Source organism: Cinclus cinclus, chromosome 1 (assembly GCF_963662255.1).
Source record: "Cinclus cinclus chromosome 1, bCinCin1.1, whole genome shotgun sequence".
Taxonomy (NCBI): domain Eukaryota; kingdom Metazoa; phylum Chordata; class Aves; order Passeriformes; family Cinclidae; genus Cinclus; species Cinclus cinclus.
In genome coordinates this window covers 13,743,961-13,757,748 of record NC_085046.1, presented here as the reverse complement: position 1 = coordinate 13,757,748, position 13,788 = coordinate 13,743,961, and the positions used below count along the sequence as shown (strand labels likewise).

At 38.4% G+C, this 13,788-nt stretch overlaps 1 protein-coding gene across 2 annotated transcripts in view; it reads right to left on the bottom strand.

Moving 5' to 3' along the window:
• The window catches only part of NRP1 (neuropilin 1), a 113,427-nt gene that overhangs the window by 53,226 nt on the left and 46,413 nt on the right, over positions 1-13,788 (bottom strand). For both annotated transcript variants that reach the window (XM_062506816.1, XM_062506825.1), the window contains exons 4-6: positions 13,207-13,388; positions 8,490-8,717; positions 926-1,081 (exon numbers count right to left, since the gene is read on the bottom strand). In XM_062506816.1, coding sequence (XP_062362800.1) covers positions 926-1,081; positions 8,490-8,717; positions 13,207-13,388 — 566 coding nt within the window. The remainder of the gene's footprint in view (positions 1-925; positions 1,082-8,489; positions 8,718-13,206; positions 13,389-13,788) is intronic.

Sequence of the window (13,788 nt, the reverse complement as noted above, 5' to 3'; positions counted from 1 at the left end):
TGGGGACACAAGTTGCTTGTGCTAGTTATGAAGGGATAGGGGCAGCACCTACATAAGGAGAAACCAAACTAGCTGAAGGTACAATGCTTCCCATCCACAGGGGCTGTGTGTCCCCTATTCCCTCTTCCTGCCCACATGTGTGTAAGAAAGATGTTAAAAAGGCAGGGAGTGGAGGAGAGATGGGGAGTTACTGTTAGATCTTCAGTTTACTCATTTTTCTTTTGTCCCTTTTTTGATTAAACAAGTACATCAAATCTGTGTGAATCTGCTTGAAACTTAGTAAGACACAGAAAGCAGAGGGAGTTTGAAATAAAGTGTGTGTTTTATCATTGAGGAAAGCAGTGAAATCTGCAAGGACATGGTGCAACACAGCATGTTATTTTCCTGTTTCCCTCACTTTATTTCATTCTCTGTCCAAAGGGTAAGCATGAAATGAGTCAATTGAGAAAAAATATGAGACAGAGAACAAAGCTTAGATAGCTTATGAAATGGTTTAACAAGAGCACATATATTAAATGGGTTCTTTTTATTCAAGAAATCAATCTTCAAAGCTTTTTCCATTTAATAAAAGAAGGCTTTGGATAGTGCATTCATTGTTCATGTTTCATTGTTTTAATGCAAGTGTTCAATTGCTCTGCATTCCTGCGTTTCCTTGGTCAGCACAGTTTTTCACAATAATTATCCCAACTTCCTAGCAATACAGTGGAATAAAACTGTAAGGAGAATTCGGCTTCTTCAACTTCTTTTCAAAGGGCAGCTGTTTATAAAAAAAAGAAAGAAAAAAAAAAAAGGAAAACAGAACCAATCCTTCTCCACGATCTTATTTATTTAAGATTTCTTTAAAGCTTCAGGCAACACCTGGTGTGCAAGAAGACATAACAGAGAGTATTTTCCAAGAAGCTCTGCGGGATAGATAAATACTGACCTTCTGAGACACTGCTCTGTGACACACTGTAGTTTGCTGAGAAGCCCTCCTTTGCTATTGCACTGTCAGTGTAAAATACCATTGAAAGAATCCCTGTTGAAGACCGGACACGTCCTGGGTTGTTTTGCCCACAATAACGCCCAATGTGTGGGCCAACTGCAAAGAAACAGGATACAATAGTAAACTACCAGTGCTGCTATAACAATAGGTGCCACTACAATATCCTCCCAAAGACAGTCCCTCAGCAGGAAATGGTGAACCTCTGTAACAGTTCAAAATAACAATGCCATCAATAATTTAGAGATGAACAATGAATTGCTTATAGTACCCTAGCAATCATACTTCTAAAATGCTCCAGATAGCACTCCATGAACCTCTGAAAATGTACAGAACCAGGATTTTAAAAAGTGTCCTTCAAAATGTGCAGACAGGACAGTGATGCACAAAATTACATGTACAAAGCACCACAAGGATTTTCCAAAGTGTGATTGAAGCACCAATTTATGACAAGAGCAACTGAATGGTTTGATTTGCCAACCTAGTACACAAGATGCTGTGAGGAGTTCAAAGAGTGCCTTCAAGGTTTTATGCTCTATACTGCAGATGATCTGTTAACTTCATCTCAAACTTTGAAAAATATTTTTGACTCATATTGAGGCTAGGACCAATAACTCTCCAACCCCCTTTATTTAGGCTTTCAGACCCCCATAGTTCTTTTGCCCATATGGTCAATATTAAAGAATATTGTAAAAGAATTTAAGAGTGAAATCTTAATCCTTTCAAAAGAGCAAGAATTTCTTAAGTATATCTCCATGTCACAGAATACACACACATAAACAGTTACATGATCTCTCTTCATGTTAATCCTGCACAAATACGATTTTGGTATTTTCAAGCATTTCTTGTGCAGTGGGACAATCTTTTTCCTTAATTAAGCTACTCAATTCATAACCAACATATGTGGCCTTCTAGCACTTGAGCATTCCCTACAGATAGGTCCCTAGGCTGTGGAATGGTGATGCATCTGTGCTTACAAACAATAAAAAAAGATAACGTTAAAACCCACCCATGGAGTCAATCATGGAAATAATCATGAGGCGTCATTCTAATGCTTACACCACTGGCTTTCCAGGCTTAAATTAGCACCTTGTCAATTCTCTAGGAAGTCCATTACACTTTGAGTTTAAAATATAAAATGTTTAGATATCCTAATTATTCACAGTTCAAAGAAAATCTACAGCTAACATAATTTTCTAGTCATTTATTGGCATTTTCCAACAACTAAAACAGTTCCAGCTTGGAATGACTTTATTATGTAAGCTACACATTTCTGTAAGGCCGTAGAGTTGCCAGAAAGAGGGAGCTCAGATGATATAGCTCTTGTTGCCAGCATGTACTTTTCTATCCATATTCTGGCCACAGTTAGTCTTCAGTTGCCTTGGCAATCCCATGACATTTGAAATACCTGCCAATTCAGACATTTCCACTAAGGTTGTTCAATGCAGCATTGTCATGGTTTTATTTGTTGGAGAGAGAAATTTGTTTTAGACTGCTACCCTTAGCAGCTTTTTAAAAACACAAAATAATGCCCCCCATATTCCAGTTGCTGCAGGTTTTTGGTTTTGTATTTGTTTTTGTTTTCTTTTGTATTTTTTGTGTGTAATCAGCTCTAATCCTTCTCTTTCTCAGAATGGCTTTCAAGATTATAGCTGCTGATGGTGCTCTGAACTGCAAGAAAATAAGAAGGATAAGGCTACCATGTTATAGTACTCTGAACCTCCCTCCTCCCATTTCCTGCAGAGAAGTCTCTTTGAAACGACAAACAGAAGAGAACTTTGTTTAAAGCAGACAGGCTTTAAGATTCCCCATGACTCACTGGTTTATAATTTTTAAGACATATTTAGTGATTATGCATTTGAGTCTTCAACAAATTGGCCCTGCCATCACAGTACCATTCCCTTTGCTAGCTATGTGGATGCAAGTGCCAAAAATGTGCAGAATATGACACAAAGAGATATTGAATTTTTTTGCACAACATGTAAACCTTAGCCTGCTGAGCTAATATGATATTGATCTGAGCACAACTGGATGAAATAGGGATTCTCCTTCTTCCACAAGTAGCTAACAAAGAGTTCCCCCTTCTATGTTTTTTTCCATTCAAGTCTTGAAAACTTTTGAATGACAATAAATTATCAAATATTTTGTGTGCCATCACAAATAAATGCTGTACAGGAAACCCATCTAAGGAATCATTAAGGGCTCAGACTGCTGCCTTTTTAGGTAGACTATGCCACTGGTCAATTTTTACCATCTTCCTGACAATTCCTTAGGAAATGAGATGGGATTTCATAATAGATTGTGTAGAGTTCCAAGTGGGAATTTCAGGGCAGAAGGTGCTGAGAAGTCATTAGGCCAGCCTCTAACTGTGGACCATCACATTGCTATGTCAGTGTCCTCCCAGGAAGGACTACTCCAAATGTGAATCACTCGGATATGTCCTCACTCAAGGATGCTTCTACACTACCTGCAGAACAAAGGCATTTCAGTGAACCAGCTACCTCATCTGACTGCCCATGCTGTAGCAATTTCTAGGACCTTGGCTCCTCTTTCCACTGGCACAGTATTATACAGTGGAAAACAGAGCAACTTTCTGGTTAAAAGGTGGAGAGACAACTAAGAAACTTAATTTGTGTGCATTTCCAAAAGTGCAGAATCTAATTCTATAGCTTGAATAAATCCTTGATTATTCTTAATAAGTATTTTTTGAAGGTCTAAAGATCAGAGTGCAGAATAAAGACTAAACAGAAACCTTATCTTTACTGGTTCTTCTTTTCTTTACTATTGTTTGTTCTTCTGCACAAAGAATATTGCTATGAGGAAATTCTGAGACTTACTGAAATACACTTTTACCTATCTAGTTGAAATATTAACTTTTGGAATTAGGTTAAGAAACACCCCAAAAAAATCAGAAGCAAGAAGAAAAGGTATAACAGACTTCTAAAATATTGAAATGTTATGTTAACTAACAATGTATTTAATTTTAAAGCTGTTATTTTGCAAGTATGCACATAAGTATTTTCACATCACTATGATTTAAATTTAAAATAATATTTGTGCACAATTTAGGATGCTGAAGAAGAAACAACTGAAAAATTAATTCCATCCTCACATTCCAGTAGTCAACTACACTGAGCTTGTGTGTGCTCTTAGATCTTAATGGCTTCTCACAAGAGTGTAGAAAGCAACCACAACAGGAGAAACACACTTAGATTAATAGCAACCTTCATCTGTACTGATGTTAATGACTGCAGTAAAGCATTCTGCTTTGCTCTGTAGTTCAGTGGAAGCTCTTGTGGTATTGACTGAAGCAGCAATGCTTAGGCTGTGGTTCTCAAACCATATGTAAACTTCTTTAAATTATTCTTGAGCCCTAGTAGACAGCCTATAGAGCTTCAAAGAGAGCTGCATGATGAATATGTGCAATTCATCACTAAAGCTAGTTCTCATTTTGAGTGGGCTATTTTTCTTCAAAGTCATCAATGGAGTGTTCTCAGCAGATGCTGGCTGAGATATATCTGTGCCTTGGGCAAAGATATTTTTGGTATCTAGTTTATTCATGCAAAACCATATCTTTCTATTCTGAGATCTACTCACTCTCCTTCTCTAAATCCACCTGTTACCTTTCAATCTATGGTCCCTTTTCTGTACAATATTTACAACAGGCACCTGTAGTTCTCAGATATTCTTCAACAGGGTTTTTTCATGAAACAAAATGCCGGGTTTGAGGCATTCCTGAATGCCTGTTATTCCCCTCTTGAAACAGCAAAACACTTATACCACTGTTTAACTTCAGTCCTGTAAGTGTCCTTGGTGAATTCCTTTTGAAGTCAATCTAACTGTTCACATGCCTCAAAGATAAGCACGTATTTTGTAGAATCAAGTAGAAAATACTCAGCACTTTCCAGCTTCAATCCACTGAAAGGACAACCAGGTAGGCTGAGGACTCCATGATTGTGACAGAGCATTTCAGGATTAAAGTCTTTTTGAATGACTGTTACAGTTGCTGTCAAATTCTCTAACAGAAAATTGTTTTCCATCAGTGAAATGGAAATTATGTAGAAGTAAAATGTAAATGGAAGCTTACTGACTTTGACATATCCTTTTAAACATCATTGTGAAAATGTGTTTAAAAGAACATTTATTTCCTTTATTTTTTGTTTTTTTTATGGGGAAGGAAGGAAAAAATAATTGCAACTGTATAAAACAGCACATTTATTTCCTGATGATCTTTAGCAACTGTAGCTTACAAAATTCTATAGTGCAAACATTTTCTGCTTATGTTTGGTTTCATCTTCTCTAACTTAGACATCTAAAGTTTAGATCTGACTAAGGGAATCATAGCTTCCAGTACAGTCAATGAGACAAGGAACTCCAGAGGTCCATTAACTGCAGCCTCAAGTAGATGTTGAGAAGGTCAGAGTGGGATGCTATTCCCTGTTAGGAACAGAGGGACTCGCTGTGCCTGGCTCAAATGCAGATGCCTGTTTTCCAGAGATGCATGTTCGGGGGGCTGTCCATCTAATTCTGCTCTTGTTGAGACCACAACTATTTTCGAAAAACTGTTCTCTCTCTCCTATTACAATACTGCCATCATCCCAGGGAACCACAGCTGTGTTGCTGTGGAGCAGGGAATGTGAGCTGAAGAATATATATTTTTTCTACATATTTAACAAGTCCTTCTGTCACATTTATATCAATGCAATGGCAGCTTTAACACAACTGGGCATGTGAGCAACAATGCATTATAACAAAACAAATTAACTTCCTTTTCTGTGGGTATATCACTAAACAGAGCAGGCCAGGGGACACCCTCTGGATCAGCAGTCAGTAGCCCGGGATTGCTCCTGGGACCAGACTAAGAGTCTGACACAACTTGCCCCTCTGGGGCTCTTCCCTCTGAAACTGGCTTGCCATGTCCAACTCACCTGTTAAGAATGATCCCTGGCTTTCACTGTCCTCCAAATCATGTTTAGGAGTTTCTTGGGAAACTGCAAATTGATGTTTCCTAAAACTGTACAGGGGAGTACACCACTAAATTAGAAGTGCACCCAACCATGTCCATGTTTCAGTTAATACTGTAGAATATTTTTGCACAGACTAAAGGGAAATGGATAAATGGCTCAAAGACTCACCCTGGGTGAGTCTCCCTTCATCAAAGGGAACCATACTGTCTAATTTACCACTGTGTAGATATTTATTATTTCCATGTGGGTGCAAATTAGATTTTTTTTCCCAGATACTCTATATATATTGTCCAGTATCTAGACATTCTCAATCTTTAGTTCATGGTCAGGTTGTACTAGTGGTTTCCTGTGCCAGCTTTGCTCTTCAGTTGAAATAGTTCTTCCTCCCAGGGACTCATCGTGCCATGCATTTACAGAAAAGCAATCACATTGCCTCTTCCTTTGTAGTGCTAAGTTAAACAAGAGACGCTGACTGCTGGCTGAGGATTGTCCTACAGTGAAATGATGCAGCAAACATTTTTCCTACAACTGCTGCAACCTCCAACATTTTGTATCAAAGAAAATATTTTCCCAGCCTACAAATTCTGTTGAACATTTACAAGTAAACATGCAAGTGCCCTTAGTGGATGTCAGGATCATTTTGAACATAGAGAGTTTGTGAGACAGTTTGTGGAAGGCAGATAATGCCTGTTGATAATTGGTCTTCAGAATGGCTCAGCCACTTTCTTGAACCAGGAAATTAATGCTTTGAAACCCTCTACACTGACAATAAAGCATTTCTTTTTGGTTATATTACACATAAATTGATTTACTGGATCATCTTTTCAAATATCAGTTTAAATGCAAGCTCTACAGGACAGATTTGGCCTATATACAAATAAACCTATTATTAAGTGTTCCAGACATCCTTATTGTACTGTTAAAATATTGTTTTCCTAATTGAGGCATTAAATACTAAATAGTCTTTTAGCTACTGCTATGGGTCTTTCTTCACTCTTTATTGAAATGGATTGAGAAGAGCCATGATAAACCCGTTAGGCATAAAAAAATAAAAAAAAACAAATATATGTTAAAAGACATATATTTCCTGAAGCACCAATGGAAGATTTAAGCAAAATTATATTTAGGATTTATTTAGGAAAACAGACAAGTTTTAATGTGCTATTAAAATGTATTCTTTAAGTTATATATTTTAATTTAAATAAAATATTAATGTAGGATTAGCAGTTTGTAAAAACTGCCACTGCTGTTCATAAAACAAACATAAGTTATCTATTAATGTGGGTTATCACACAAGTGGAAAACTGAAATAGTTGTAATTAGTGCCCAACACAAACAACATAAATCTTCAGTAACTGAATTTTGCTACAAATTAAAAATTAAGAAGAAAAAGGACAGTTTCAAGATGTTTCTCTTTATCAGCTTATGCCAAACACAAAGACAGTGAAAAAGGCATCACTAATAATCAGCTTTACACAGATATTTCCACAGCTCATAAAGGCATTTGGGCACCTGAAAAGCTGGGCATTCAACTTAAACAATCCCTTTTAGGCTGGAGCTGCAGCCTTTGGCTCTGGGTCCTTGGAGAATTGATACATGACTGCCCTGCCCAGGGGAGATTTGAATCTTGCACCCTCAAGATTTTACATAAAAAGCATAGAGAAATCATGCAGCTATTTTATTTGTCAGACTCAGTGTAAAACAGGGATATGGGGTTGGGCAGAAGGTGAAATGAGGCTGTATAGACTTAGCTAATACCTAGCTATGCACTTAGTGAATGTGCACAAGGTCAAGTGTGGTCAACAACTAAGTGGAAAATTACTGAGATGGCAGAGATGTTCCTGAAGGGTACCCAACACACCCACCCTGACACATGAGGCTATCCAATCAGAGATTATAAATTAACAAATTAAGAGAAAACCTTTGGATTTGCTTAAACCACTGGAAGAGAAAGCACTATAATGGAGGAACCCTGCAGTGCCCAGTCACTGAAGCCACCTGAATGAATAACTCTGTGACTGTTTACTGACCTGGGTAATTGTTTAGTCACTATGATTTCAACTGCATGGACACCACATTTTCTCAGGCAAAAAAATTCTCTGCTTTGACAGCTGGTCTTTAACGCAGTTTCTCTGCAAGTTAGAGGGTCACTACCTGAAGTCCAGTTTCTGCAATATGTTGGAAGTATCTGGACTATACTCATGGGGTAGCTGTGAAAATTTGGGGACTCACTATAAGGCTTCACATTTAATTTATTTTAGTGTAGGAAGTTCACCACATATTACCACTGAACACAGAGATTTCTGCTAAACCAACTGTTAAAATTGAACATATTTCATTAAAAACAAAATCATTCACACTATGATATGCTTCACTGAATGAATTTACAGGGCATTTTCTTCATTTCTTTTTAATTCAACTCACTTCACATAAATCAAGCAGAGATCTCTCTAGCATGACAGTTAAAAAAATAGGAATATGCCTTCTGCAGGCCACTACGTAGTAATGATTATGCATATTACAATCCATTTTTCTCTTACCATCAGGGAATCCATCCCAGATTTCCAATCGGTCATAGCGACAGAATGCTCCCCCTGGAGTATTTGAATCAGGTTCTAACTCAAAGCTTTCAAATTCCAGTATAATCTCTGACATCTTTGGTGCAAAGATAATATAAGTGCATTCAAGGCTATTGGGATATTTTTCAGGGAATCCAGGAGACTTTATCACTCCACTTGATGAAGTAAAGTTTCTGGAACACTCAGGTCCTGTAGGAGAAGGAGAAAAATCAACTGGGTTAACACTGTGCTACTAAGCAAAGCAGTTATCTGGAAAACAAATTAGGTTGCATTGTCTCTCCAAAGAAGCAAAGGTGGCTTTTCAATGAAACACCTCATTTCAATCACTGCATTAATCATTCAGCCAGCTTGTTCCTATTATTGATAGTCAGTCATTTAAAGCCCAATTCACATATACTGTCTGATCTTCAATTTTCAATTTGTATGGAACAATATGAAAACTTGTACCAGCTCTAGAAAAAATTATGACAAATACAAAGTCATGTGGGAACAATGAAAGTGTAAGCTGCAGAAATCTCGACAGAGCCCTAGAGAAATAATTATAGCCCCTTCAAGCTCAGATCTTTAAATCTTATGGCTGACAGGCTTTTATTGGTAAAATAGAATTTTTTACAAAAGCAGGTGAGTGAATTCAGTAGAGGGAGTAGTGGTTTCAGATTCCTGGAGCACTGACTCAGTAACTCTGCCAGATGTGACCTATGCCTTCTTGACAAACTAAATGTGAAAGGTAATTCGTACATGTACTGAGGGTGAGTGACTCATTCTGAGTGGTGTTGACACAGGTGCACCAGTAAAATATTGCTGTTAGTGTGGGCATGATAAACTGTGTGATTACAGGCAGTGTTGCTAGAAGTCACCTAATGTCAGTGTTGACACACCAGCTTTCCCTGATGTTCCCACCATGCCATAATGGGATGCTCTAAACAGTGCTCTTGGTGGAGCAGGAAAGTGGCAGTAAAGATATAAGGGTATAAAAGACCAGGTCACTGGATTTGCCTTTGTGAATACAGGGGACAAACTGAAATCCCTCTCTTGTTGATGGATCTCATTTCTCCTTTATTTAGGTCCTTCAGGAATCCTCTCTGTGGATCCCACTCCTGCAGGTGTGCTCAGAAGTCAGCTGCAGGCACTACCCTCACATCCTCCCACAAGGTCAGCATAGGTACCCCCCTTTGCCTTTTGACACTCCAAATTTAGTAAAGTGATTTACAGGACTTGGGGCATTGGTGGATATCAGCTGGCCTGGGGAGTTTGAGTAGGATGACTCAAATGAAGGTCCTCAGACGTGGAGGAGAGGAAGGACATGGAGAGCACAGCTTGGTTGCAGCAGGCAGGTCTGTGCTGGAGGATGATGTGTGTGAGGCCCCAGTCTGGATGAGGATGCCCAGCATCCTTAGAGACTGTGGTCAGGAGACTTAGAGGATTTCCAATGCCTAACACAGATCATTGAAGGAAAACAGTCTGGCTTGTTGAATATATGAATACTCTTATTTCACTTTAGAAAATGTTTTGATTGTGAATGTGCCAAACATATTACCCCCCCACAGATCTGGCCATCTCCCAGCTAAATTCAGTACACAAGAAAGAGGTCTGAATGAATTTACTCAGTTCAGGTATTCCTGCCCTTCAACAGACACTGAGAGGAAATTTTTGCACTATCACATCAATATTCAGAACACTTCACGGCACATTTTCCAAAATGTGGAAGATGTGGATATCGATGTCGTGTAACCTGACCCATTCCAGTTTGGGAAATTACATTTTGCCTATAATTAAATCACCCCCTTACACATTAGTCGAATATTCCTCTTCTCTGCCTGTCATTTCCTTGTCTCCTTGTCATGTAGGGGAGGGTTATATTCTAGTTGTTGCTCTTCACTCCCACCAGTAGCTGCTGTTCCAGGATAAAATAGCTTTGCTATGCCATTCATAGTATAAAGTGCTCTGTACTCCTCTTGGAATCCAATAAAAGATGCAATATGAAATGTAAGCCAGGATCATTATTGCTTTATTAAATACAGCCAGATCCTGGCTCTGAGTGTGCGCAATCGTCAGGCTCCTTACACTCACACATGGTATCTTGATGCCAGCTTGCGTTATCTTAAACATGTTCGAGTCAATCTGGTGCAAGAAACAGAAACTGCTTTCAGGGGAGCTGTCTCACTAAAATGCCCTCCAAAGATTTTGACCCTTTATTGACACTGTGAGGCAGCTACAGGAATTATATCAATACTGAGGCTATAAGGAACTCCATGGGGCACTGTGCTTGGAAAACTGGCAGAAAAGGTTCCAGATGAGATATCAAAAGTAGACACTTCTGAGGTGGAGAAACTAAATGTACACATGTGTATGAAACAAAGGAAGAGATATGAACTGAAGGGAAGACACAGAGGAGGCAACAGAGAGAGCAAAGAAAAAGAGATGACATTGGGGATAATTAATCTGCTATTTTTGGGTGTCACTGAGCCAAAAAATAATTTGCCTTCTTGGTTGACACTTCATTTTCTTTCAGTTTACACCATAAATTTAGTCAACTAAAGTTAGGAATGTTGAATGCGAACTGTGGAGATCCCTTTCTAGTAAATACATCGCTCATCCACCCTAAAATAGGATGTCTGCCCAAGCCAGAATGACAAACATTTCATGTGGGCTGAGTGCTGGGCAAAATGTGTTTCATGTTTTAGTCCTGACTACAACTTCTTCGGTGTATCTCTGGCCTTGGAGCTGAATGAGAAGTAAAGAGTAATGGGCAAAAATATATTGTGTGCTGGAATGAAGCTCAGCCTTCAGCTCAGCACCACAGGACCTTGGGTTTGGGATTGTTCTTCCCATACCTGGGAAATGATGAGCTAAGTGATATCACCAATATGCTAAAGAAGGCATAATAGTCTGGTGTGAGCAGCTGAGCTTTACCTGTGCAAAAGGGTGAACCGCTTTATTTGGCACAGATATTGAAATGCAAAACTGGTATAGTGTATATGCATTTTTTCAGAAGTTAAACAGGGCTGTGTTCCCACAGCAATGATAATTTGTATCCTTTGTGTACACGTGGCATTTTCTAACACTGCATGGCGGTAACAGTCCTGCCTTAATATACAGCTTATGTGGAATGAACTGGAGTTAAAGTTACTCTGGGAGCCATAATTTTGAGTTTCCTGACTTCCATGTGTGAAAATTGCATTTATAATGCCATCTTAAACTAGGAATGTGTATCTTTGAGACACGTAAATGACCACACAAGGAAATAAACACAATGTTCCTATCAGAGTTCTGACTTGTCACTACACTATTAGGAAATAAACAAAACCTTTTTTTTGAAAGCGTTCAGTTACTAAAATAGACTTTCACAGATCATTCTTTCCCTTCTTCTTGTGTTTCAGCCTTGTTCTTTATGAAAGTGCATGTATAAGCACTGAGAAATGTCAGAACACATTTTCAAGAGTTTAGACTCCTAAGGACATCAAAATAAATAGAGATATTTTTTCAGGAAAGCTTGGTGTCATTTAGATGCTGGATTCTTTCAAAAAATGTGACCCTGGAGGTCAGCAAAAGAATTTCTGGGAGTCAAGAGTGGATTTACAGACAGGGAAGATGGTGAACAAGAGGTCTGTGGCCCCAATTAGCACTGTGCAGAGCAGCAATAGCAATAGAAAAGAGACTTCACTACTGTGCTTCTTCTCATTAGCAGTACAGCTGCCACCAAGAGTGTGTGCTGAACACAGCTTAAAATCTGGCTCTGGTTTAGGTGCATAAAAGGGACTTGGACTGGTTCTCAAAATAGGGCACTGATTGGGAGTGGTGTGCATTAGAAATTTGAAGTTTTCAGCTGCTTTTTTGAATATGACAACAAACATTGATGTTTAAGTAAATTTTTTCTATAAAATGAATGTTATTGTCTTTTTATATATTATGAGTTTTGGTCCTGTATTCTCCAAGAATGGAATATATGAATTATTAATCTCCATCCAGTTATAGGAAAGATGTATGCCAAAAAAAGTGACCTTACAGCCCTTCTAGCTATTGATTTGGGAAGAGTGTTATGAAAGAGGGAGTGTCTCTGTGTCTGATTAATCCTATACTCTCTGTTTCTCTGGGCTTTCTCTATGCCCCATAAAGCTAATTGTGCCCACTGGCACTAAATCCTGGCACGAGCATCTAGCAGGTCATGACTGTGATCAGTGCGAGCTGCTTCTCTCCTTTACCTCCCAAACATGATTTGTGAAAGCAGCGGCAACATCATCTGCTGCCCATGTGTACTTGGGTCCCTTCCGAGCCTGCAGCCATCTCTTGGGAGTGCAGAACAAAACACTAACAAAAATAAGCCAGGGACTCAGAAGGTTGCAGTGCTGTTGAGGCAGTAACATTGTAAATCATACAGTAATTATTATTTTTTTTTTAAGGAAAGCAATAAAGCTAATGGTTTTAAGATGGTTGAAACAGCTGGCAAAAAGTACTATATTTCATGCAGAGGAGTCAACCCTCAGATGCAGCTGACCCACTGGATTCATGATGATTTACACCCATTGAATACACACCCCACCTTGGAATGACTAGGGTAATAATATTTTCTCTTTCAAGCTTTTTCATGCATTTTCCCCATTCCAAAGAATTATGGTGAACTTTCTGATGCAAGTAAAAAACACAGGTTATGAACTATGTAAAATGAATTGTTTCTCACCTCTTTTGAAAACTTCATAACGGATAGAAAATCCTGCTCCATGTGTTTCATAGTCGGAAACAAATTTAATAAAAAGATATGGTCCTGAAGACACTAAAGGAGGGGGAGCAATTTTTCCACAGTACTTTCCCCATAAGCGTCCTTCAGCATTATCTCCATCAATCACTTCAACATAATCATACCTGGTAGATAAATGGAAGGAAGAAACTTTTAACTTCCAGGAAAGAAGGAGACCTAATTAATTTAGAAACCATAACACAACATAGATAATCAAGAAAAATGCTAGCTTGCTTGGAAAATGCATTATGCTGAAAGATGTAAGCAAAATGAAATAATTAAAATGGACTACATTATGTCTGTAGACATCATCTGGCAACATAGAACTATTAGGAAGAATGGTGTCCATTATGCTTGCAGACAATGTCAGCTAAAGTAACCAATTAACAAAAAAAAAAAAAAAAAAGGAAATCTCACGAGCACAATTCTGTATTATTAAATTGTGTTCCTTTGTCTGTGTAGTGTTGTTATCAATACATAATGCATAGCATTCTTTTCAAACTGTGAAGTTCTGTTATGAATTCA